Below are 27,841 nucleotides of genomic sequence, written 5' to 3' on the forward strand. Positions count from 1 at the left end.
TAAAGACGACAGTGTGTTACGCCAGTCTGTTCAAGTGTTCATCTTCTATCTGTGGTGTGTGTGTGTGTGTGTGTGTGTGTGTGTGTGTGTGTGTGTGTGTGTGTGTGTGTGTGTGACCAACGTGGACAATGGAAGGAAGGTGAATGAAGTGGAAGCTACAAGAGAACACTTTCCACAACCGTAATTCATATGGTTTCCGGAGGGAGGTCGACACACCGTCCTTGTAACCTCGGAGAATGAAAAAAAGGAAGTCATCAGATCCTGAGAGAACTTGGGTTTAACTGCATAGTAATACAAGGTGATGTAATTAAAGCCTTTGATGACGTGTAGACGAGTGAACTTCAGTGTACATGGCTGGCAGCTTCGCATACCGATCGTCAGTGAGAATTTTTTCCTTTTATGTTATCTGAGACAACACGGGAAATTGAGGCCCTAATCAAGGCTATCCCATTAATGATATATATATATATATATATATATATATATATATATATATATATATATATATATATATATATATATATATATACTAGCCTGAGCCAGGTACTCATTTTATCGACCAACCCCTAGGAGCGGATGAACAGCGGGGTTGACTGTGGACTGACTGCCTCAACTAGGATTCGAACCTATACTTTCGACCCTGAGCGGCCCGTGAATGCGTTACGGTCAGGGACGCTAACCGCTACACCACGAAAGTCCATGAATTACTGTATATCTTCCTTAATCAAGATACCGCCACAATAACCGTATATACACACAGCTACGTCACCAAAATACCCAATACCAAAACGTAAAAGGTCCCGAAAGATACTTTCCTGTGGCCTTCTCTATTTATAACCCACACAGCAGCTATCACGTTCAGCTAAAGAGGACACCTACCAAAAGAAATGTTGTTCTTTGCAAAACACACACACACACACACACACACACACACACACACACACACACACAGATCTGACCTCGTCAGGAAGTAGAGCAGTTTTTACAAGGTGACGACTAAGGAGGCGATTGAGGAGAAAAAGATAAGAAAACAAGAAATAATCACCAGTTGAATTTAATCTCTTAATAGCTCCAGTACTGGAATCACTCCTCCTGGTTTAACGCAGCAGTAATCATTCCTCCTGGTTAACACAGCACTAATCATTCTCAACCATTATATACGTAGTACACTTATCGATCATTTCCCACACCACACACAAATCATAACACACAAACAAATAGCGAACAGTGAAATTATTCGTTTGTTCCTTCGTACGGTTGTGATCAGCTATTTACGCAATCTTCGAATTGGATGTATGTGTGTGTGTGTGTGTGTGTGTGTGTGTGTGTGTGTGTGTGTGTGTGTATTTACTTCGCTTACCGTCTCATTGTTGTCTGTTCAACTTGTTCAGTATCTGGCCACTACGAAATCATTCTCTGGCATCCTTATTAACCCCTGGTTCATTAGACTATTTCCAGCCACCTTCTTTCTGATACCAGTGACTCATTTTGGAAACTCATCTTGATATTTTTCATCCATCTTCTTTTTTTTTTTTTTCCTTTACATCCTGGAAGCTCTTTGCAAACTTCAAAGCTGCATTTATCTAAAGCTTTTAAGTTGTTTCTGGACTGAGCTGTCTAAGCTCTCTCTCTCTCTCTCTCTCTCTCTCTCTCTCTCTCTCTCTCTCTCTCTCTCTCTCTCTCTCTCTCTCTCTCTCTCTCTCCACTGCGAAGGAGACAGTGTTGACGTGTCCCTCCCTCCTTCCCTCCCTCTAACGACATTGTGAGAGAGGAGGAGAGTTAACTCCCAACGCTTTGGAGAGGATCGTTCTAAACATCCATGACCCTTTCTTTATGATTCCATTTCTTGGGTGGAGCGTGAGAAACATTATGTCGATAATCTGATTCGAAAACAGTAAGAATTCATCTCCCGATATCAAGTACACAAATGGGTGAATGGGTTTCTATATCCCATTTACTTTTTTTGTGTTTCTCTTTTCATCGTACATCAGGTGTATTTGGTGTGAAAACAACGAATCTATTAAGTTTTCTGGATTTTTCTTTATCAATAAATACAACAAGGCATCATACAATTTATACAATTTTCATCTCGATCTCCTTATAGCACTAAGGAATATCTAACGTAAATCATAACATGAACGATAAAGACTAGAGATCAAACAGGAAATATAGACTCTCGGATCATATAAACCAAACATAAGCAGTCAGAGCCTAAGAACAGACAGACAGACGACAGAAACTAACCTTAATCCTCCACACAACACGGAACACTATGAATGAACGTGAAAGAATCCAGATTCGGGAACCAATACTCACTCTTAGAACGTAGGGGACAAGGGATTGAACTCTATCACACAAACATTCCACTCACAGGAACACAGTAGGGAAATTCTCCCTTAACTTTCTTTCTTTGTTTAATTTCCTTAAGGGAAACAGCAGCTAATACTGTCTACAGGTGGGGTTTTTTAATGTCAAATTTCATAGATTAGTTTTAAGGAATAGATCTGATAGACTGTGGATGAGAGGGCCCTGTGAGGTATCAAAATATCTCTCAGATACAGTTTTTCCATCTCATAAGATGGTTTTCCAACAGCCAAAGTTGCTCACAAATGACAGAGCTGCCGACTCATGATATACACGTTTATTTCTTATTGTGAGTCAAAGCACCTCGTTATCAAATATACCATATGAATACTGAAATATATTCATATGTTCTGATATGCTTATCTGTATTCATAGTGATAATCTATTTTCTTTGTTTTCTTGGAAACTCTTCGTAATTAACACATAGGCATTTAACCATTCTTCGTCGTGAGAAATGAGGAGGTAAGGAGGTGGTGGAGGAAACATGGAGTTCCTCCTAACCTTGTGTTTCTCCATCACCTCATTATCTCCACCAAGACATTATTTCTCCACCAAGACATTATTTCTCCATCACCCCACTATCTCCACCAAGACATTATTTCTCCACCACCCCACTATCTCCACCAAGACATTATTTCTCCACCACCTCATTATCTCAACCAAGACATTGTTTCTCCATCAGCTTATCATTTGAAGCCTCTAGTAATGTTTGAACTGTCTCTCTCTTTGTTTACTTACTGTCAGTGTTTCAACTATTTCTTTTATCTGTTACAATGTCAGCGTTTAAACCCCTTTTATCTCACTTAGATGTATTATCTGTCTCGTTTGAATCCTGTCGTTGTCTATACTGTTTCGTTTATCTCACTGTTGACGTATAAGTTGCTTCGTTATACTCACTGTTGTTGTTAGAATGTCTCGTTTAGCTCACTATCGGTGTCTAAATTGGTTCGTTTAGCTCACTATCGCTGTCTAAATTGTTTCGCTCAGCTCACTATCGATCATTAAATCTCTCGTTTAGTTCACCACCGACGTTTAAATGTCTTGTTTAACTCACTATCGACGTTTAAATGTCTCGTTTAGCTCACTATCGGTGTGTACACTGTTTCATTTAGCTCACTTTTGATGCTTCAGCTGTGTCTATTCGCTTGTTCTCGATGTTTAAACTCTCTTTAATGCCACTGTTGATGCTCTTTTGAATCGTCTTTGAAAGCATAAAACCCCATCTGGTGTATTGTATGTACAAAGCATGCATTCCTCTCCAACAAACACTTTAGCAAGAGTAAATCAATACGTAAAGTATTCGTTGAGAGATGATGAGCACGTTAGTCACAGAGCGATCCACTTTGCTCCCATAGGTTCAGGATTATCTCCAAGAGAGGCTAGACTGCCCATGGAACGCATTTCGAGGGTGAATGTTCGAATACCTCTTCACGAGTCGAGATACCACTTATAAAGGTAGCAGAAGGTGTTGGTGATAGATCTTTCGAATCTCGACTTGCAGAGTGAGGAAACGAGAGCAGAAAATAACGTACGAGGATATTTTTGCTTTCCAAGTCATAAAGCGATGGCGGAAAGAGTCCTACGACTCCTGTGGGTCTTCAGGTGGCTTTACGTCCTGCAGGAGGGAGTCGTGAGGCTCAGGCGCACCATTTTCTACGTAGTCTAAGTCGACGCCTTCGCCAGTGGTCTCGAAGACACCTTCACCCGCGTCCTCTCTCTGGGTGTCCCTTTCGCCTGAAGGCGACCCCTCATTCCAAGGGCGTCGTCGAGTGAAGAATCCAAGCTGGAAAGAAAATGATAAATTTCAGAAGAAAATGGGGTCGAGAGGCAAAAGTGAATACTTGAATGTACCAGTGTTACCTCCAGTCTTTCCTCTCACCTTGAAGAAAATGACGACGATGATGACTAAGATAAGTAGACCCACCAGCACGCCCACAATGTATACCCAGGCAGGGGCGTCTTTGGGCTTCAGGGAAGGAGGTATCCATGAATCAGGCACTATGCCTTGCCACACACCAGCCCTGAGAGTAGCAAGAGAGAGAAGGTGAAAGGTAAAAGGAGACGCTGTTATGGGGAAACTGAAGGGGAGGGTTAGGGAGAATGCAGAGAGGATGAAAATGGGGAAAAGGGAGAGTAGATAGAATAACAGGGAGAGAAAAAATCAGAGGGAGAGGAAATAATCAGAAACAGATTTGTATTATTTATCTTATACTCTTTTATGCTTGAGGCTCCGGTTACAGACAAAAGCCCTCAAAGGCAGGGCTTTGCTTGAAATATATGAATAATAATGAATGGAGAATGAGAAGAGAAGACAGAGTATTTACGAATTTTGGAGGAAGTGAAATATCTGTATTTTGAAATGTGCCAGCCAGGTTATAGTTGTTGGGAAAAGCATAAGAGGGGTAGAGTGTTCCAAAGCTTCGAGGTGTAAGGAAAGACACAGCTATCAAAACGGCCCACCCTTGAGTTGCCAAAGGCCACAAAGTAAATAAAAGCATATAGAAACTGTGAACTAGGTCTGATCACCAGCAAACTGATAGGCATCATGATTTAACTCAAAACCAGGAGATAACTCAGATACTCAAGATCCCAATAGGTCCCAAATTATTTACAAATATTAGTGGAATTACAACCCAAAATACAATCGAAACACATACACTAACGCACACACTCTATGGAGCAGTGGTTACCCCAGCGATCAACAACTTAAAATATCATTGGTCGAGCCTTGTACAAGGTACCAGTCTCACAACAAATCCTAAAGGAAGCCTAACTAACAACATCCAGCCATTCCTTAAGGATATAGCCGAACCCAAGTCCATGGACGTCTGACTACGTTCGCAGATCACCGAGTCACATGGATGGGGAGGACATCCTGGTAAGTACTTACCTCAGGGGAGTGGTGTCGGCAGAGCTGGGTGTGGTGATGGTAGACCAAGTGTGGATGGCCACGGAGGAATCCCGGCCATACTTTTCTGTAGAGAAGACGGTTCGTGGGTTCAGTGGCGAGAGATGACTAAGGGGGAAGGGTGGAAGAAGAAGAGAAGGGGGAACTGGATGGATGGAAGCTGGTGAGGAAGGAACAGAAGGAGGGGAGAGAGAGAGAAAAGAGAGAGAGAGAGTTCTATCGCCGTAGAGACTCTTAATCACGATATAAACAAAAAGGTGATTCGCATTTTAGGGGAGAGAGAGAGAAAAGAGAGAGAGAGAGTTCTATCGCCGTAGAGACTCTTAATCACGATATAAACAAAAAGGTGATTCGCATTTTGATGGGGAACACACAGACAGATTTGCAGACATCCAGAGAGACATAGGAATATCTACTCACGATAGACATACCTAAGACAACCTCATATCAGTGGCAGACACGCCAAGAGATAATTATATACGTGTGATGGATACATAAGACAGAGAAGCATTAACCCTTGACAGACACACAGACAGATGGTCATATGCGCCAGACATATAAACAAACACATAGACAAATTTCACCATGACTTATTCAGCAACAGACGTACCAGACAAACAGATAGAATGGTATATACCAGCGATAGCCATAGAAACAATCTGGTATATATCGGTGACCTACATACAGGCACTGCTTCCTATCATTGGCAGACTAATGTATATATATAAATGCCAGACTGCCACTTACCAATGAGATACGTTAGGTTATAGCTAGTCTGCAGGGAGATCCTAGGCTCCTGGTTCACGTTGCCCAGATTGCAGAAGAAGCGGCCACAAAGCATTCCATGCACAGCACAAGTCGCCACTAAGGGTATGCCTGTAGGAGGGGTCTCTATACCGCCATCCACAACCACTCCAGGCGCCACCTTCGACCACCTCCAATCTGCTACTTCGACAGACATTGATCCCGCTGTCTGGGATTACCTGCGTGAGGAAGGAATGCGTCCACACAAGGTGTTATAAAACGAGCCATAAAAGGATTACCTCTCGCACGTCAGAGATGAAAATGTACAGAGTGGGTGAAAATGTCGTACAGCAGCGGGTGAGAATGTCGTGCAGTACGGGTGAGAATGTCGTTCAGTACAGGTGAAAATGTCGTACAGTATGGGTGAAAATGTTGTGCATCAAGGATGAAAATGTTGCACTCCAGTGATGAAAATATCGTACGCCAGAGATGAAAGTAGCGTACACACGAGATGACAATGATGTACACCGAAGATGAACATATCTATCAGGATTAAAGTTGGTACATAGCAGCGGAAATGCTATAACATACCAGGGATGGAAACGTCTTACATACTGAAGGACCTGACGTCCCAACTACAAAAAGGCTGAGAGTTATCGTATATCAGGGACAAAGCAGTGAGCCTAAGAATCTTTAACATCATACGAACTGGGCTTCATCCGTGGATGAAGACATCGTAAAAAGGAAAAAAGCTTTTGTTTTTACTAAAGACATAACGTACGGAATGTCCTGTGCTTGTGCTGTGGGATGTACGTTCTCCCGGGAGAAAGTATCGTTCTACAGGGACTGTCATCTTCCTAACCGAGTTCAAGCTTTCATACTTTAAGGTGAAAAAATGCTGTACTCGAATGCTTGTTTACGTTACTCAAGAGTCTCCCATCGTATTCTGTTCTTGATGAATTGTTACCACATTCACTGGTGGAAATACTTGACTCTCATAATGAAACATTGTTTCAATCGTGGATTTTGTATTTGCATTTGTCACTTTACCCATTACTTTATTCATCTAGTCCCCTGCAGCCCACATTCTAGCACAAACTAATAAAACTTAACTTCGTTTCTTTGTTGTCATGCATCCGTTCCCCCCAAAAGCGACCAACAACCACAAAAAAAGAACTTGTGTGAATACTTATTTTTTCTTCGTTTCTGGTACAAGAGTTAGGGCACATCGCAAGGATGAACAATGATTCTCTTTATCATCTCTAAAATACCAGACAGACGAGTGTCTTTGTGGCCAACCAGAAATGAATTGGGTCCATATACAGAGAGAGAGGACGGGGACCTCTATCTACGGTCGTGGAAAACCTTAATCTACTGTGAGGGAATCACATTATGTTCCCCACTACCATTCAGTCCACCAGACTTATGACGAGGATGATACACAGTTAGTGGTCTTAGTTTAAAAGGAAAACACAAAGAAAAAGAAAATATATAAGGGTGATCAAGAAGTAGACGAAGTAGTTCATCAATTTGTAATACGTGTTTACGTGGCTCTCATTCCCCCAAAGACAGTCGACTAAAAGCCCAAAGATTTCTTGGATTATACTTCACTATTCTTCTCCCTCTTTCCCCTTCTTCCTCCTCCTCCTCCTCCTCCTCCTCCTCCTGCCCACCCTCGAACTCACCGAGACCTGGGTTATGGCGCCGAAGGTAACGTTCGAATCCCCGTCAGGTGGACTATAGGCCAGAGGAACCAGCACTTCGACCGTCACTTCTCCGACCTTCGTCACACCGCGGTTCTCCGCCTGCAAGAGTGATAACAGCTGTAACGGCGAGTGTGGCTGTGTGAACAGAAGTGACGCTGAGGAGAAGTGTGACAGTGGGAGAATAAGCGTGACTGTGACATCAAGTATGATGAAAAAATAAAAGTACATTGACAAAATCTTGTCTGTGACAGTATGCGAAACTGTGACAATGATTATGACCACGGCGTGATGTTACGTCTAATCGTAACTGTCACACTAACATGGAGTGTGAGTGTGATAGAAAACAAGACTGAGATAATATGGATAACTGACATCGAGTATGACTCTAATCTAGTGTGATTATCAAAATACGTGTGACCGTAAAAAATAGTGTGATTACTATCCAGAAAGTGAGTGGTGGTGTGACAGTATACGAGACCGATGTAGCAAGCACGACTGTGAGAAATGAGTATGAACGTGAGTATGAACCCTGAGATCGAGTGAGTGTGAGGACTAGAGTAAGTATGACTATAAGAAATCTATGTTCCTGTACCAAGAGATGTCAATGTTAGTGATTCCGACGACAGACAGATACCATCCCATGAAAACTACGAAATCCTAAAGCAATAAATTAATGATGTGACGTCGTACAGTAGATTTACAGGATGATAAATGGTATCCTTTAATGAACTTGAAGTGAACAAAGGGAGATATCAATGACCTTCAGTGTTCCACGACCCCATTCAGTGAAAGAAAAGAATGACTACTTCAGTTATCCAAGACATATCTCCATGAACAGAGAGAGAGAGAGAGAGAGAGAGAGAGAGAGAGAGAGAGAGAGAGAGAGAGAGAGAGAGAGAGAGAGAGAGAGAGAGAGAAAAGGAAAAACGTAATCTGTGACATAATGTTGTGTGTGTGTGATGGCCCAAAATTTAGGTAGCTCTAAGACCCAGGATCCTGAATCACCTTAAAACTGAATCAACCTTAAAACTGAATCAACCTTAAAAGTGAATCAACCTTAAATACAAACAGTCTGTCAAATCAACTAATTGTTCATGTCGTCAATGACCATTGACAGGATTCCCTTAATGACAAAGTGCTAGTTAAACTGACCTAGTGTTCAGATGTGAAGACCCATGATTGGGTTTACATAAATGACAGAGAGGGGGTCCTTAAAAATCACCTTCATGATCGCCAGAATCTTGCCTGGGTCAGGGACTGACCTGAATGGTGATATCACTGACGACCTGAGGGCTCAGGGTGCTGGTGTTGTAGTGGAGGATGTCATTGTCGGAGTACCTGTAAGATGCAAGCCCTAGTTGTTTATATATATATATATATATATATATATATATATATATATATATATATATATATATATATATATATATACATTTATATATATGTATTCCTATGAGTCCAAGGGGAAAATGGAACACGATAAGTTCCCAAGTGCACTTTCGTTTGATAATCACATCATCAGGGGAGACACAAGAGAGAAATGTAACAGTTAGTTGATATACATCGAAGAATATCTTGATCACGCGCAAAATTGTGATCCTTTCCAATATATGTATATATATATATATATATATATATATATATATATATATATATATATATATATATATATATATATATATATATATATATATATATATATATATATATATATATATAAAGGTGAAATTTCTCTTCGGTGGGAGTTCATACAATGTTATCTAACATGGCACGACATGTTTCATGGAGACAATCCACCTCATCAGGTGCCAGTACTTCACAAAGATATTCAAATCCCAACACCACACTTCAGTGCCGCTGTCCAATAAGAGTCTTTATAGATCAAGCACTGCCTGCTTTGTCTGGTCGTAACCGCTGTAAGGGTGAGTGATTAAAAGGGGTGGGAGTCACTTAGCGGGGTGCGTGTTGACCTGGGTTACTGGGTGTGTCCCCAGGCAATTTCAAAGCCCATCCTAGCATTAACCAAATCCTTATGAGAGAATTGACAAAACACTGAAAGCTTATAAAAAGCTGTTCAAAACCCCCTCATACCTCCAAAATCACCACCTCGCCTTTCTTCCTTACTCCTCTTCTCTCTCTCTCTCTCTCTCTCTCTCTCTCTCTCTCTCTCTCTCTCTCTCTCTCTCTCTCTCTCTCTCTCTCTCTCTCTCTCTCTCTCTCTCTCTTCTCTCTCTCTCTCTCTCCATTACGACTGACCCGGTGAGGAAGAGCTGCACGTCCCGGCGCAGCAGAAGTCGAGTCTCGAGTCTCTGAGTGGTAGCCCCGCTGGCCTCGGCGGACACCTGTACTTCGATCTCCTCCCGCTCCTCCAGCTGACCTTCCTCCTGCAGTATAAGGTCCAGCACCTCCTGCAGTAGAGTTGAGCAACTATGTGAGGACCTGCATGTAAACTAGATGGGTCTCTGCTTCAGTTTGAAGGCGGAGGTGAAGAATCTTTGCCTCAGACAGATGGAGTAGGTAAAGGCTTTATACCAGATAGATGGAGGAGATAAAGGATTTGCCTCAAATAGATGGAGATAAAGGATCTGCCTCAAATAGATGGAGGAGATGAAGGAAGTTTACCTCACTTAATTGGTGGATATCAAATATGGGCATCTGCTATTTTTTTTTTTTTTCATCACCTGCAACAGAAAGGTGAGGAAGGTATGAGAATATATGAGGATATCTAACAGACGAACTTCACTCCCTCTTCTTATTGAGTAACGTGCCTAATGTGAGTTCATTTTCTGAGAAAGCTTTATCAGATTTGAACTACCTCCAACAAGAATAAGAAAATGTTAGAAAAATAAAAGATGTAAGGTGTTATGCCAGTTGTCACATGTTGCTTTCTTATCTATATAACCTCACGGACCCCAGTCAAACTGCTGGATAAGAAAAGTTCACGTTTTTCGATGGGTGGACAGAGACTAGCTGTCCAAGTCTCTGTCTGTCTGTCTGTCGTCTACCACTTTTGCTGAGTGAGTGAGGCAACACGGATGCCAAAGATCTATAGACTCTTGGAGTATCTAGAGTAGGTGCTCACTCCTTGAAGGAATGGAAGAACTCCGAACATTTGCAACATGTTTTTACGACCAATCTCCTCAAGTTATTCTGTGTTGTGGCGGGGAAACAGATACCGTAAGTAGGTTTCCTTTCAAGGAGGTTAACCATATGCTGAAACAGTCGGTTCGTCTGGGTTATCATCTCTAGAATAAGCTTCACCTCGAAGTGAACTAATGTTCGTGGCCACAGACATGGGAGCTACGCTCCTGTTGTTCCTTACCTCTCGCTGGTGAAGGGAGTTGCTGAGGGCGCAAGAGAGACGGCGCGATGTAACGAGGCTACAGCTGTAGGGAAGGTTCTTTGCCGTGAGGCCTTGCGGGAGATCGACGAGCACTTTGCCCAAATAGGCGGGCTCACCGACCACCCTGACCACAACCTGAAGGGTGAGTGCCACGCCACTGCCCACTGTGTATCGTCCATCACTCCTGTGGGCGAATGTGAAGTGTGGGGTAAGCAGCCTATCAAACACCAGAGGTAGAGAGAACTTTTATTACATCTAGAAATTCTGCCTGTCACCCATGTGGTTATAAACTCACGACTATCAAACCTTTTTTCTTTTTGAACTTAAGACATAGAAAATTGAACTTAAGACATAGAAAAGCGTATTAGTCGAGCTTACTGTGTTAACTCGGCACGCAGAAAGGCACACACACACACACACACACACACACACACACACACACACACACACACAAACAAACAGACAAACATACACGGTTGAATTATCTTACTTTACACAAATTCTTTGGTGATGGTAAGATACTCTCAACCATACTCAAATCATGAGGTTGTTTGAGCTTGACCACATAACACTCTGTACATATAATCATCCAGAGATTGGTATAGTTATACACTAAAAGAAGTTGAGCAGTGATATGATTCAGAATGCCTAGCTTCGTGATATATATATATATATATATATATATATATATATATATATATATATATATATATATATATATATATATATATATATATATACAAAACAATGTGTGCGCACTTTCATGAAACATGTAATGCCCTCCACACAGCAGGATTCGAACCCCTACCATTTCTGTGGGAGCTCGGAAACACTAACATCTAGCATATGGTCTCCATAACCTAGTTATTAGCTTCTTCCCCAGCCATCGCAAGAAACGTTAGCAGTTCGGAAACCTTCCCATCAGGAGGGCGTTCTTTCTCTTTTTACAAATATATTCTCACAATCCTTCGATCCATTCAGCCCTCAGCGTCAGCGTAGGAGTGCAGATCCCGTCCGCACCACATCCTAGAGCCAGCGGCACGGACGTCCTCGCCATCGAAGTTGACCCTGGCGCCAACACACCGCACTCCTTGCACCACGGTGAGGCTGTCGGTGTCCCCCAATCACGGGCCAGAAGTTTGTTTGGTTTTTTTAAAGAAAGAAAAAAAAAAAGTCACGTTAATGAGAGCTCAAGCGAGGCATAGGCAAAAAAAAAATTGTAGATGTTCATGGTACATGGGAAAGATGTTTGTCTGTTCTGATTGGATGTTTGGGGGATGTTGAATAAGGAAGGGACTGGAGAGAAATGGGTCCAGTCGACTGGAAGCAGCACAAAGGGAAAAGAGTGAGAGTAAGTATTTTCCAGGATGCTGTCGAGATCTTTCACATCAGAGGAGTGCAGGTGATGAGATGAAGTACAGAGTTCACTGATGCCAGAACTCACAGAGGTGAATGTGACTTTGAAGTGGTCTGTGTACTGAAAGTTTATGCTCGGACGAGTGAGGTCCAAGAGGAATCCAGGTGATGAGGGTCATACTGGATCAAGAGAACTAGATTTTCCAATGATGTCTCAGGGTCATATGAAGAAGGGTTGAGTGTACATGAAGAAGGACCTTTAGTCGATGTCTTAAAATCTGACAATGTCGTTCACTTTCGCTCATGTGTGCTCTGGTCTTGAGACTGGCTGCTTATCTGACTAATTAATGAACAGATGAAGAGATCAATTAAATTTTGTCATTATCTACATAGAATCTTAATGATCTTGATACTTGATGACACACAGATATATGATGCATTATGAATACATAGATATAGATATTGAGTTTCTAAACTCTTATCTGAATAAGTGACTAACTAATTGGTTGTTCAAAACGCTGGTTTATAAGTTGAGTTCTTCAGTTATAATGATTATTGAATGGTCTCACCGACAGGGGCATTGATAAACAAAATCTAGAACAATTAATGAAGGGATATGATTATAACGAGTCGTTTGATTACTTTATCATCTACTCTAATGACCTGAAGTTTTTGAACAGAAATACAAAGAAGAAATCAACCACATGGTTATCAGACATCAAAATATTATAGCAACGAGCACTTTCGCCTTCAGGAAGTAAATGTGTTTGCTCATTATAATCTTAGTTATCATTCATTATCATCTTTACTTGCCACAAAGCCATACAAGTTGATTAGCATCATAACCTCGTGATGAGGTCTCAAGATACAAGATTTAACATCTCAACAAACATCACTTCCTTGAAAAAAATGGGCAAAAGTATGACCTAATTTGACCTACCAGGATCGAAGCTTTCGGAGTGGTAGTAGAAGGTCAGGTCAAAGGGGCTCTCAATGTCCTTAAGCTCCTCCTGTTGGGTCAAAGGTCACGCGATATGACGTTAGTCTCATGATTCCACATCATAATCCAATACATTGCTCTTACTCAACATGTTCAGGGACAAGACAATAACAACACCCTCAGTAAGAAGCTGAAATGGCCACAGAAGGATTACAGAAACAAACCAAAATCGGAAATGAATATTAAAGGCTGAAAAATCCTAATATGAAAAGGATATCCAAAGTTCTTATACAAAAGGAAAACCCCTCAAGAAGCATGATAGCTAAGTGTATATACATAACACACTGATAAAAGGAGGGACAAAATAAAGTTACGATGTTATAACTGCAGAAATCTGTATTGAAGGAATACAGAGAGAGACGTAATGAATAGGTTTCTAAATGCATACATATTATTTGTTTATTATACTTTGTCGCTATCTCCCGCGTTAGCGAGGTAGCGCAAGGAAACAGACGAAAGAATGGCCCAACCTACCAACATGCACATATATATATGTATACATACACGTTCACACACGCACATATACATACCTATACATTCTAACGTATACATATATATATATATATATATATATATATATATATATATATATATATATATATATATATATATATATATATATGTGTGTGTGTGTGTGTGTGTGTGTGTGTGTGTGTGTGTGTGATTATCCATCTATTCATAGTCTCTCCTCCAGCTACTGGTTATGCTCCTCACCTTGAGCTGGAGAGTATGGACTTTACAAAGCTTCTTCCCTCTCTCGGCGACATCTTTCCAAGTGAATTCGCTGCTGCCAGAGATGAGAAAAATAGCGCGCGGGTCGGCGTACCCCTCATCCACACGAACCACCAACTCCATCTCTATTGTAGAATTGATTGAGGAAAAACAAGGGTTAATAACTGGAGGTGGTCGGGATAGAGAAGAAGACTGGAAAGTTTAGAATGTTAAAGAGCGGCTATAACTTTTTTTTGGTTGGGGGAGGGGGCCATCACTGTATTGGGAGGCAAGGCTTCTTATTCCATAACAAACGACGCTCATATCGCTCACCCACCCCTACCCACTCTCTCTCTCTCTCTCTCTCTCTCTCTCTCTCTCTCTCTCTCTCTCTCTCTCTCTCTGCAGGTAGGCAGGTACGTAGGTACTTACCTACATCAAGCTGGACGTTGTAGCCAGTGTAGGTGACGCAGACGGTGATGTCGAAGGGACGTTCCGGGTCGGTGAGGACGGCTGTTCCACTCACCACGCTGCCAGACACCACCACTGCTGGCCTAGCCCTCAGCACCACCGCTCCCCCAGCGCCGCTATAAGCCCCAACGGCCAAGTCTGTAGAGAAAGGAAGAGATCTAAACCCTCATACTCCCTTGAGTGTGTGTGTGTGCAGGGGATTACTGAAGGCTTGAGTACTTTGCGAACATGAGAGTCGGGATGACATCAGAGTTTATTCTTAAATGAGAAACCTAGTGGTGTAGGTAGGTGGCTATGATGTACAACTCCATCTCTATTGTAGAATTGATGGAGGAAAAACATATACATTTGCGGAAAATCGACCTTATGCCGTGCATAGCCTGTCAGTAACAGAACAACCACCTCCTTACCTGCGTAACCGTTTGAGTCCACGTCAACGCCTCTGGAAAACGCCACCCCAAAACCAGTCAGCGGCTGGGTGAAGTCCGTGGCGAGGATCTTCTGGGAAGCTTTGGTAACGAGTCCTCCCGCGCCTCCTCGGTAGATGTAGACGGCGCCCTGTCCCTCGCCTTCAAACGGCGCCCCAACAGCCACGTCTGAAAAGTTCGCGACTGTGTCAGAGGAAGACATTTATTCATTTCCAATAATTTCACTGTTTTTCGGTCTTTTGCATGAAGGTCTAAAGACTCGCATCTTTGCAACACACACACACACACACACACACACACACACACACACACACACACACACACACACACACACACACACACTTTTTTTTAACTCATTTGAATCTTGTTGACATAAACTCTAACCCTCTCTCTTATCTATTCTCCCAAACTCAAGAACCAGATTCTAAAGTTTTATTTCCTCTAGTCTGCCACCAATACTGTGTCATCTGCAAACCGCAGCTGATTCACCTCGTAAGGGCCCCAATGACTTTAAGCATACTTGAAGACCCGCTCTTCGCTCAAAGATCCCTCACACTTATCCCCTCACCGTCCATTCCATTTAACAGACTGAAGAGCCACACCAACACAGAAGAGTTTCCAAATATACGACTTTGTCTTAAGTAAAAAAAAAAAAAAGAATCTGTCGAAGTGGAAGGATACAAAGGATTTTCTTTTGTCCTTGCCTTGGAAGCCATCCCGATCGACGTCTCCTATAATGGTCACAGCGGCGCCGAACCTGGCCCCGGCAGAAGAGGGCCTCCCCCGCAACACAGTCACGGTGGCCAGACCGCTCACATCATCCCCCTTAGGCGTGTACACAACCACCTCACCAGCCTCCGGCACTTCGGTGTTTCCTCCTGGAATGTTAAGTGATGAGATGAGATCCAGCCATCAAGTAAGACACCGATGTCCACTTGGATTTACTTACGGTAAAGGTGTAAGAAGCGTCGTCTCCTGTGAGGTATATATTGGAAACGAGTCAGGTGACAACCAACATATGGATAAATAACATTTTACGCGCTCCTATCTTGTATATACGGCCTATGTATTTCGTTCTCTCTAAAATTCTGTGTTCCTGTGATGGTCATATGAATGGTCTCATGAAATACTTGCATTATCAACAATCAAAATATCAATGATTATTCAGACCTTTTTACTGCTAGACTCTTTTAAAGTCATCTGTAATTCCATTTATTCTTTTTGTATTATTTTCTATTCGCTTCGTCTTGAAACAATAGAGAGAGAGAGAGAGAGAGAGAGAGAGAGAGAGAGAGAGAGAGAGAGAGAGAGAGAGAGAGAGAGAGAGAGAGAGAGAGAGAGAGAGAGAGAGGAGGAATCAGGTTAATGGATCCAACACTGGAAAAACAACTTACGATCTACAATTAAGCATTGTATTCATAAACAGAGCAGAGAAGGCTTGTTTGTACAAGGCATGCAAAAGAGTGGCATTAGCACTTTTGACATTCCGTCGTAAGAGACTTTTAAAGATATAGCCACCAACTGCTATTATCATAGGAGAGCAAAGAGGACATATAATGATATAGAATGTCGTCTTTGAAGACAGACAAAAGAGGGGAGACGAACCACTTTTTGGACGGCTTTTTGAGAGGATACAACTCGTCGCCCCATCCTGAGAGAGAGAGAGAGAGAGAGAGAGAGAGAGAGAGAGAGAGAGAGAGAGAGAGAGAGAGAGAGAGAGAGAGAGAGAGAGAGAGAGAGAGAACGAACTCGCCTCTGGACCCCATGTTGAGAAAGTCCATAAGACTTACCCACACCATTCTGGGAAAGCAATGTGGAGAGGAAGGGGTCGTCAACCTACCACCAGACACTTGACCTAGACGTACGTACGGTGAAGAGAGAGATGGTAACCCCACACCCACCTTCGAACTCCATCGCGGGAGGAACCCGCAAAAGTCCAGGTAGATCCACCCACCTTTGGAAGAGATCCTGAGCGAGGCGAGAGGAACCCCGACGAAGAGCTCGCTTAGACCGTCGCCGTCGATATCCCCAGCAGCAACAGCGGACCCATAACCACTCCCCAGCTGGCCGCCGACACCCGTCCACTCTACCTCCATCTGCAAGGCCTGCGTCTTGAAGATGTAAACCTGACGAGGTGAGAGAGAGAAAAAAAAAATAAGGAAATAAAGGGACTAAGGTCGTGGATAGTTCTTGAACCTCGATTGAGGTCAATTTGCGTTACATGTAGGGTTCAGACACACGTAATGTCAGCTAGTCAGTGCTATGTTTACGTCACTGGTTATGTAGAATAAGAGCCACAGTTGTGGGGGTAGTCCTTTCTTTTTTTTCTTTTTTCTGACCACCAAAGCCATTTCTTTTCTTTATCACTCGTTCTCATACACTGAATATCAGCTGTAGAAGCATGTAGAAGCATTAATCTTCCTTTGGCTACTCTTTTGGTCAGCTTTGTTACTCACGTATTAAAAGTCCAAGAGTTGAGATGGCGTGAGCGTTCAGCAGAAGAGGTGTAGACAAGTGTGAAGGCAAGTCAACTTAATGCTGTTACCACGTCAGGTAGCAGTTGTACTCACTGTAAGGAGCATTCCAGGTAACAAGAGATGTGGCGCCGGTAAAGAGAGAGATGTATACATAGATAGGAGTGACTGGAAGGAGAGAGAGAGAGAGAGAGAGAGAGAGAGAGAGAGAGAGAGAGAGAGAGAGAGAGAGAGAGAGAGAGAGAGAGAGAACCTCAGTTGCACGTGCCGTCTCACCTAGCATATATGAAAAAAATTATACGAGCGAGCTAACATAAAAAAAGACAAAATCAGCCAAAGTTAGAATAAATGGGGATATAAGACTAATCTTTAAGGGGGAAGATGACAAAAAAAAAAAATAATAAGCTCGGATGCTAGTGAGTTTAGATGAACGTGAACTAAAAGTGAGTTTAGTTATGATAGTGAGAAGAGAACGAGCCGTTGGAGACCTGGGCTGAGAATGAATCGATGTAAGACTGAGGTGAAGGTAAGTTTAAGCTGATGTTAAGAGTAAGCTGAGACATGAACAAGTTGAGATGAATGAGGTAGATTCACCCTACCTACGACGAGTAAGCTGAAGCATGAACAAGCTGAGGTGAATGACTTACACTCACCTAAGAAGAGTAAGCTGAGACTTGAACAAGCTGAGATGAATGAGTTACACTCACCTAAGAGGAGTAAGCTGAGACGTGAACAAGCTGAGATGAATGAGAAAGTCTCATCTAAGAGGAGTAAGCTGAGACATGAACAAGCTAAGATGAATGAGTTACACTCACCTTAACTAAGACGAGTGAGCTGAGAGGTGAACAAGCTGAGATGAATGAGTTACACTCACCTTACCCGAGTGATCAGCCCTAGGAGCTCCAGCCACCAGTGAGTCCTGGCGACCCCAGAAACGCCCTGACGTGACACTGTAACCTGTAATAACAAGACGATGGTGACTGGGTCCTCAACCCTGTCTCAGTGCTGGTTGTTCATACGGCGTCTGCACTACATAGCAGACTGCAAGGATAATAGTGTTTTGTGGCCACGACTGAGCAAAGCGTAGGGTGTTTATGTTGTGTCTGTACCAATGAGCAGTATAGAGGGATCTTGAAATGCTTGTGTTACCCAGATAACAAAAGAGGGAGGATGTCAGCCGCTTCATGTGCCTTCGTTCAGTCCAATGACAACAGGTCGTCGCCCCCCGTATATCGATCTCAGTTTGGAGATGCAGGTATCTGAAAATTTCTTCCTTCACAGTGTTATATTTTGGCCTAGTGTTTAAAACGAATTGACTAGACTAGAACATAAAAGAGGTTGAGGCTAAATCCTTTTTTTGCTAAGCTCTTACTGTTAAAAAAAAGAAAACGTAACAAGATTCTTACCGAAAAAGTCTGTTTCCTTGGAGTTCAAGCCGGGAATCATGACGTCACTCTTGGTGAAGAAGGACTGAAAGCGAGAGTCCGGATTGCCTGAAGTATCCCCTGCCTTCGTCATTGCCACCGTCCCTGCAACACAAGATTATTTGAGCTCGACCGCGTCCCTTCAAAACGAGGCCAAGACAACGTTGAAGGATTCAGACGAACTGCTTCCTGCAACACACAAGATTAAATAAGCTCACCGGTGTTGTCAACCAAAGGAGGAAGAGAGCAGCTCCCGCAACACTAAATGATTCAGACTGATCGTCCCTGCAACACGGATTCCGTAATATCACAGCACATCATACTATGACCCTCTACAAGTTGAGACTCCTTAACGATGGTACGACCTCCTACGTCATGAAAACTATATACTCGTCCTCGCAACGTTGCAATTTAGCCTTGTGATGGTATGATATGACACGTCTGTGCCTGAATCATTTCGCTTCTCCGTTCAAAGACCTAGTAGTGACGTCAGAGGATTCCAAACGAATTTCAGTGGATCTCAGCAACTTACCTGCCCAGTTCTTTACTCCCGGCGTCCCCATCAACAATCCAGAGCCGTCCTGTGGAAATATGAAATGTGTGAATTGATATGTTGTCGTCCAGATCAGAAATGCATCCGGTTAATTTCAGTTGCCCGTCTTGCAAATTATGGAAATTACGGAAGCTGTTCGTTGAGGAAGAGGGAGGAAGATGGTAGGTAGGGATGAAAGGTTCTGCGAATATAGACTATTGAAGTGTTGAGGCAGTTAGGAAGCTTTTCATTCTGTTGCTTTTTAGGGATTTGATGATTTGATGAATAAAAAGTGCCAGGCATAGTTGAGGTTCGGCTGCATTGGAGGTAATTCTTTTTCGTGTCGTTTAAGCAAGAGCTTGAATGATTACGGTTGCTGCTGGGTACCCGGTGGTTATTCTTGAGTGCTCTGATCTGTGTTGCTTATAACACAGGTTTGTTATATTTACTTTTGACAGAGTGGATTAGATCACATTTGTAGTGGGATTGCATGGGTCTAATTCATATATAATTTTTTTGTCCAAACCTGACACCAGTCAGTGTTTTAAAAAGCTTCATACTTACTTCACAATTAGTGCAGATGGGGACTCATCACACTACAAGAACAACTTGCCCTTAGAGAACAATCCACATGAAGAAGAAGAAGAAGAAAAGTTCACTCATAACAGAGCAAACCTCGGTAGAGAACACTCTCGCTCACCACGAGAAGACTTCACACTTAAAAGGCTAAATTGGAAAGCTCTCTCTCACACTACGAGGACAGCTACGCGAACAGCTCACACTTAAAGACAAAGTATAGATCTCTCTCTCTCTCTCTCTCTCTCTCTCTCTCTCTCTCTCTCTCTCTCTCTCTCTCTCTCTCTCTCTCTCTCTCTCACACACACACACACACACACACACACTAACACACACACACACACAGTGCAAAGACACCCACGAGAACAGTTCCCACTGAAACAAGTAAAAGAATGTAACTCACATTTAATATGTGGGCCGAGGTCCCTGCCTGTCCCAGCTGATAGTAGTAGTATGTGGCACCAGTGAACTCGTCAACAATCCTTTGTTTATCTGAGGGAGAAGTACTGTATTACCTTAGTGCTTCATCACACAGAAATCTTCCATATTCGCCATATTGCTTCTTACGTTACTAATATAACTAAACCTCTTACAATTAGATTTTCTCTCTTAGATACTTCCCAGTGATATGACTCATGTCAGTCAATAAGTCCATCTTACTTATCATTTTACTTATCATCTTACTTATCATTCATTCACATCCTAACTTAGATGTACTTGTATTTATGTGTGCGCTTATCTATATATATGCATCTATCTCTGCATAGTGCCTAATCATCAATATGCTGGATTATTTAAGCAATTGCATCGCTGAAGCGGCATCCTCATAGAACATACAAACCTCAAACAGCCAGGTTCGAAGCCAGGACTCCTGCTTGGTAGATGGGAGTAACTGCGGCTAGGCTATCACCCCCAAATAGGGAAATGACTATTCGATTACTATGTAATCGAATAGTCATTTCCCTAATAGGGTCGATTACTATGTAATCGAATACCCTTCGTCTCATGCTGGAGAGCAAAGGGGTCTAGACCGGTCAAATACCATGAGGCTCACACACTAGCAACTAGCAGATACCATTTTACCGAACCTAACTGTACAACACGGAGGTATATGAATACGAATATAGTGTATATGATTTCGCACTTTCATAGGGACGATCATAGCCCAGCCGTAGCGCTCCCACCTGCCACTCAGGGATTCCTGGTTCTACTCACATTTTTTTTCCTTTTATTACCGTTCATTCATTTTTTTTTCACAAGAAACTACCTCTTTTCATCGGGTCAGTATCAGAACTAAGGCAAACGATAGAGTTTTTGTGATAGGAAGACGAGGCACAGCTAATCGCTATTGCTTCCCTCAGTTTCTGTGGAGGGTTTGCTCACTTGAGGATTGGCCGTTGTAGAGCCTTTTTGTTATCTTCCCTCGAGCAACAGAACTGTAGAATTCTTTCACCCGAGATGGACTTGATTGGCATATATTTTGCCTGTGCCATGTCGGTCACTACAACAAAAAACAATGACACTTTTCTGGATAAAAGGCAACAAAGAAAACTGGACACAACAGTCAGGAACTTCATTCGTTTCAATTCGTTTCGAAAGCGCCTTCTTCAGGAGATAAAGTTTCGAAACCGCCTTCTTCAGGAGATTAAGATTCGGAACCACCTTCTTCAGGAGATGAAGATTCGGAACGGCCTTCTTCAGGAGATGAAGATTCGGAAGCGCCTTCTTCAGGAGGAACTGTCGAAACTAGAATATATTCCTGGCTCTTGCTTAATAAGTTTTCCTTGCTACCTTGTACTCATTTTGTCACCATGGATACCACATACCGAAATCCAACAATGGCAGGAGTTTTTGCCAGTTAGAGTCGTCGAAGTCAGAACTCAGCAGGTCGCTGAGGAAGGCCCAGTAGCAAACACCGTTCATGAAGTAGTCATATTTGTCGGAGTATTGCTGGTTCTTCCAGCGGTGACCACAAGTCTGGGAAGGGAAAGTAAGATATAGATTTCTGGGAAAGAAACCTGAGGAGTTAGGGAATGCAAGGGTGAAGTGAATGACTAAAGGGAAGAAATTTTGGGGGTGTAAGTTAACAAAGCCATGAAAAGGAAATTTGGTGGAAATATATATCAGAACATAGAAAGTCAGAATCAGTTCCAGAGGTAGACTGGATACCTGGAAAGATGAAAAAGAAAACTCACTGGTTAACTACAGACACTGAGAGAGGAGATCTTGAAGGAGATATGAGAGCGAAAAAGAAAACTCACTGGTTAATTACAGACACTGAGAGAGATCTTGAAGGAGATATGAGAGAGAAAGAGAGAAAAGAGTCTAAAGCTTAGCTAGGATTTTGGAAAATCTAGAATCATTGGATTAGATTTTTCAGCTGAATTGTTATTACTTTAAGAGACTAATAAAAATGGGGGAACTGAGTTTCATTCACGTTTTAGCGCATAACTGGAAAATGAAACTTTAAGTGTATAGTAATCATACTTTTATGAACCACTTGAAGGTTATTAACTTTACATGAATTACGAAGATATGGACGAGGAACATCAGAACATGTTTAAATCAAAACACCAAAATGAGGAAATCTGACGTTTTTTTCCATTACATGAACTGTGGAGTACAGGGGATATTATGATTTAATGGTGATCCGAATCGTAAAGTACCTTATTTCGAAATGGAGGAAAAGTATAGTTAAAACTTACTTAAATACATGAAAATAAGGATATGGTTTTATTAATCGTAGATGCGAGTTACGGAATACGTTAAGAAAGTGGTAGTCATATTCTCATGCGTAGGGAACTCCTCTTCAGTGTTCTAAAGACTCCGTTCGAAACGTATACGCAAATTGCCTCAGATGTGTTAGGACATCTACTGGAAAAGGCGTGGACGACTTGTGTGAAAAATATTTAGAACTTGTCTCGAAGCTTCTTAGGAAAATGATGACGTAATGTTACGTTCAGATCTCATTTTGAATATGTCTGGAATAGGTTCGGTTTGATGGGTTACTTACCGCAACCAGGTGAGTGTCGCCTGCCCGTTGCAGGTCAAGGGTCACGCCAAGCCATCCGTGGTTGAACATGTTCTGATACCCTTGACTAGCCACCCCTCCAGCGAAATTGTTACCTGGAACAACCACAGTTTGTTAGTTTTTTTTCCTTCTCCGCCTTCAACAGTCTCTATGTGCTAACCTCTTTAGCACGTCTGTACTACCTGTAGCTAAGATGTCTTTGGGTGTCTTTGAGACCAGGCCCGCCCCCCATCATACCTGAAGGCCCCCACACACAGGATCCCCCAACGAAACAGGTGAGGAAGCAACCACCCCCTCCTGAGGAACCACGGGAGAGACTCTCCTTACCTGAGTTGTCCACGAGAATCTGGCGACACGGAGTCGAATCTGCGTCACTCAGCGGGCACACATAGAGTGCTCCCGGCTCGGGGATGTCTTCAGAAGACCATGACCAGAGTGTGGTGTTGGCCCGAGGGGCTCCCACCAACGCCCTGAAACAATAGTATCAATATCAAGTAAAATTGGTTCAGCGAAAACTTCAGTAAAGAAGAAAATTGTGGACTTATAGCAAGGATAAAGGGGACACTGCTACATTTCAAGTAACAGAGGTAACACCAAATAATGACATTATTAAGGGTAGTAGTAGTAGTAGTATTAGTAGTAGTAGTAGTAGTGGTAGTAGTAGTTGTAGTAGTAGTTGTAATTACTTTTATTGTCACTATTGCAAGAGACGATGCGGATTACAAAACCACATTAAACTCCTCTAACTGGTTCACAAGCCAATGGGTAAGTTACCAATACTTTCCCTGGGGCACACCACAGGTAGAGAAAAATTCACACACTTCCTCGTAATTCACGTGATGTAGAGTAAATTCCTTGAGAATTTTGTATTCAACGGTACTGTTCAATATATAATATGTATCAATTTAGAATATGTATCAACGATTGAACATGAATATGAACTTTGTGAGACCATTATTATAAACTCCTGTTATTATTTCTTACTAAGGGTGGTTAGAAGAGGGGAAGAACAGATGGGACGGAGGAATGTATGGTTTGAAATGACAAGAGAAGACTGAAGTGTATACATGTGTATGGTATAAGTCTTTTGATGCATGTGGGTGATTACCTGGAAGCGTGTTTTTGGTGCCTTATCTACATACCCCCAGCGGACTGGAGGTATGTGTATATATATATTGGTGTTGTACCGCAGGTCTTTTCTTTTTTTTTAGGAAGGAGATTCATTTATCTAAGCTGAACATTGTTCATCGTGTATATCGATGGGTGATTGGAAAATTCCCTGAGTGCTTTTGAGGCATCGAGGGAAATCAAAAGGGTGCGTTATCCATGTTTACACTTGCACTCGTGATCTCTCTCTCTCTCTCTCTCTCTCTCTCTCTCTCTCTCTCTCTCTCTCTCTCTCTCTCTCTCTCTCTCTCTCTCTCTCTCTCTCTCTCTCTCTCCTCTATAACAGTCACACAAACACACACACACATACACACGTCTCTGCATTCTCCCCCACCTCAACAACGTGGTGCTCCTCCACTCTAATCTCCGTGTTCTTTCTCAACAATTCCTATTCATTTATCAGGTTATCTCATCTTATCTCTGCCGCGGTCTCCCAGGATGTTCTCACTGACATCAGAGAACCACACGGGGACGTGAGTCATGAGAGAGAAGCTACGGCACAAAAGCAATCGCAATAAATCCCCCCCAGAGGATGCCGAGCAGTGTACTATAAGATCAGAGTGAGGATTACAGTTTTCGACACAAGGAGGTTGTTGAAACCGCTCGCCAAGAAGCGGAGATACGCAGAACACTTCGAATCAGAAGTGGGAAGCGGAGATACGCAGAACACTTCGAATCAGAAGTGGGTATTGTTCATGTGGCTGGAGATATTTCTTATATCGGAGGAAAAAGAAGAAAGTAGAAGCAGTTCATAAATCACTTTCCAATCTAGCCAGAACTCTTCTGCGACGGTATGAAATGTGCTATCTACCTACAGAGACTTTTGATTCCCTCTTCGAAGCGGAAAGGTAAATTCAAGTCATTGAAGGACCATCAGATCTCTTATAAGGTGAAGAGTTTAAGGCAAGACACATTACATACCCGGACAGATACGTACAGAAGGACAAAAAAAAGAAGAGCAGAATGGATGAATGTGTGTATGTAAAGACATGCAGGTGATTGTGTGGATGAATGGCCAAATGAAGGATTATGTCGAATTCATACGAAAGAATTCATAGTCTAGCGGTAGCATTCCCGCCTGTGACACAGGTGTCCCGGGTTCGATCCTGGCTGCTGGAGGTTTGTATGTTTGTATATATATATATATATATATGAATATATATATATATATATATATATATATATATATATATATATATATCTGGAGTGAGTGCAGGACAAGGTAGGAGTTAGTGTTACGTGTTTTCCGTAATGAAGTTACATCTTGGACATGTGGCGTCTTGAGATATGTGTGTATGTGTGCAATGCTAGAGAGATAGCTGGTGTCCAGAAAGTAGCTCTTACATATACTGCGAGTTTGGTGTTCAATGGTTCATTGTTTAAGAATGAGTTGAGAAGACGGTTCGTTAGTTCAGTGGTTGTCCAAATCAACTCAGTTTGTGTATATCATGTAAGTTTGTCCCTGTGAAGAAGGCAGACGCACATTTAGTTCTATCAATGAACGTCCATCAAGATTAGATAAATGGAGCGAGTGAGGACGAAGTAGTTAAGCCGATGAAAACGAGAGAGCTGAAGCACCCGTGGGAAATAGAAAATAATATACTAAAAAAACAAAGGAACTCTTTGAAGATACAGTAAGACGGAGAACCTAAGATAGATAAACAGAGAAGAACCACAAATAGGGTAAAACATAGATAGATAATTAGTGTTAGGGATAAAGATCAGAGGACATAGAATAACACAGACGTATTCGTAGATCGAGACACAGTGAACACAGGAGGGAAGGAGGGGGTTTATTTTTTCATAAGGGTCTGACACACAGTAAGAGATATGTTAGTGGAATGACACTCTCTTGAGTCAGCCATTGTTAAGCCCGCTTATCTAATAAGCGTTATCGCAGCTGTGCGGTGATGAAATGGTGGGGTGTGTCTGTCTCAGAATGTGTTGGGTAGCAGAAGTTTTGTGTGTGTGTGTGTGTGTGTGTGTGTGTGTGTGTGTGTGAAATCAACTATTTGTACGGTACGAGGAGAGGGAGTTCTTCATTCGTGGGGCCTCATCGCCTCCTGAAATCTATCAACTATCATAACAACTTTTCTAAAGTGCACGACGCCCTGATTCACTGTCTCCGTCACACAGTTTATCACTGCCTCTTAGGGAACCCAGTGGCCTATTGGGATTGCTTTGTATACACGTCCGGTACGCTTACGCTATAGAGAAAATGCTTCGCATCTTTCTCAACATATTACTTTGCTTAATTCCATACTATGGCCTGTAGATGCTCTTATTCTTGCAGGTATACGACGTAAAAGAAACTGGTTTCACATCCTAAAAGGGTGTGATCACATCACTCCTTCGTCTTCTCTCCCTCACCGTGAGCAAACCTATGGTCGTCAGCCTCTTAATTGAACTTATCTATTTCGTCTAAGGTCCAGTCTTTGTTGTCCACCTCTGGACCAACTCTATCTTAGTCTTTGTGATTCATTAAGTCCGGTGACAAACACTCAGAAGCCATAGTTCAGTTCTAGTCGTACAACCGTTGTAATTGGTTTACTGAAAACTACCTTATACGTGATGTTGATCGACCCCCACAAGACGTTTTCAGTACACAGATTTCTGTCGCTTATTTACTCCTAAGTTATACCCACACTGTGGCCTTGTTTATAGTTGTACTGTATCACAACCGTCTTATTTGTGTGTGTGTGTGTGTGTGTGTGTGTGTGTGTGTGTGTGTGTGTGTGTGTGTGGGGTGGGGTGGGAGAGCACTGTGCGTATGTGAGTGATGTGTATTGTGCGTATGCTGGGTAGTATGTATAGACGACTCTCTCTCTCTCTCTCTCTCTCTCTCTCTCTCTCTCTCTCTCTCTCTCTCTCTCTCTCTCTCTCTCCCCGCCGAGTTATCACAGACCGACGAACTACTCACAGCGCTTCACCTCTCGCAGCGTAGAGGGCGACGCTGTACCCGAAATAGGACTCTGTCTTCCGAACAGCCGACCACGGTTCCTGAAGGACGTGGCTGCCTCTCGGGTCGAAGTTGAACGCCTCTGCCGAGGCTGCCAGCCAAGCCACCGCCAAGAACGCCGCCGAGGAGGTGACTACGACGGGCGCCGCCGCTCCAGCCATGGTCGCGCTCACCTCCACACCCCAACACCACCACCACTGACTGCCTGCGCTAACCCGAACCCTCCTGCTGATAACGTCTGGCCTGTTATCTCAGGTTATCATCCACCACGTAATGACTTACCAGACTATTTGGTTTGGGGATTTTTGAAGCGACCTTCACTGGAATGATAAGAGACCAAAAATTAATGGTTCATAATGATTTCAAAATAGTTCAGCACTCTGGTGTTCTGGTTTAAGTTAAACTTCATGCACCGGGCGTCGTTTTCTTAAAAAATGCTCTTTAAAGGGCAGAAAAATAGTATATATATATATATATATATATATATATATATATATATATATATATATATATATATATATATATATATAAAACATATAATTATCTATTATACTTTATCGCTGTCACCCACGTTAGTGAGGTAGCGCAAGGAAACAAACGAAAGAAAGGCCCAACCTATCCAATAGAATATATCTTCTCAAACTCAT

At 42.4% G+C, this 27,841-nt stretch overlaps 1 protein-coding gene across 1 annotated transcript; it reads right to left on the bottom strand.

Moving 5' to 3' along the window:
- Positions 1-2,034: 2,034 nt before the first annotated feature.
- Positions 2,035-27,480, bottom strand: LOC139746036 (integrin alpha-4-like). Its single transcript, XM_071656849.1, is given in 24 exon segments — positions 2,035-4,147; positions 4,244-4,385; positions 5,255-5,339; positions 6,020-6,231; positions 6,233-6,255; positions 7,702-7,821; positions 8,985-9,060; positions 9,979-10,130; positions 11,045-11,249; positions 12,028-12,172; positions 13,362-13,431; positions 14,136-14,278; positions 14,565-14,741; positions 15,014-15,199; positions 15,736-15,909; positions 16,986-17,157; positions 18,380-18,462; positions 18,912-19,034; positions 19,462-19,510; positions 20,441-20,529; positions 21,864-22,014; positions 23,051-23,163; positions 23,396-23,538; positions 27,156-27,480. Coding segments are annotated over 24 exon segments (3,237 nt in total). The 5' UTR covers positions 27,356-27,480; the 3' UTR covers positions 2,035-3,943.
- Between the last annotated feature and the right edge of the window lie 361 nt (positions 27,481-27,841).

This window comes from Panulirus ornatus, chromosome 63 (assembly GCF_036320965.1).
Source record: "Panulirus ornatus isolate Po-2019 chromosome 63, ASM3632096v1, whole genome shotgun sequence".
NCBI classification, from domain to species: Eukaryota; Metazoa; Arthropoda; class Malacostraca; order Decapoda; family Palinuridae; genus Panulirus; species Panulirus ornatus.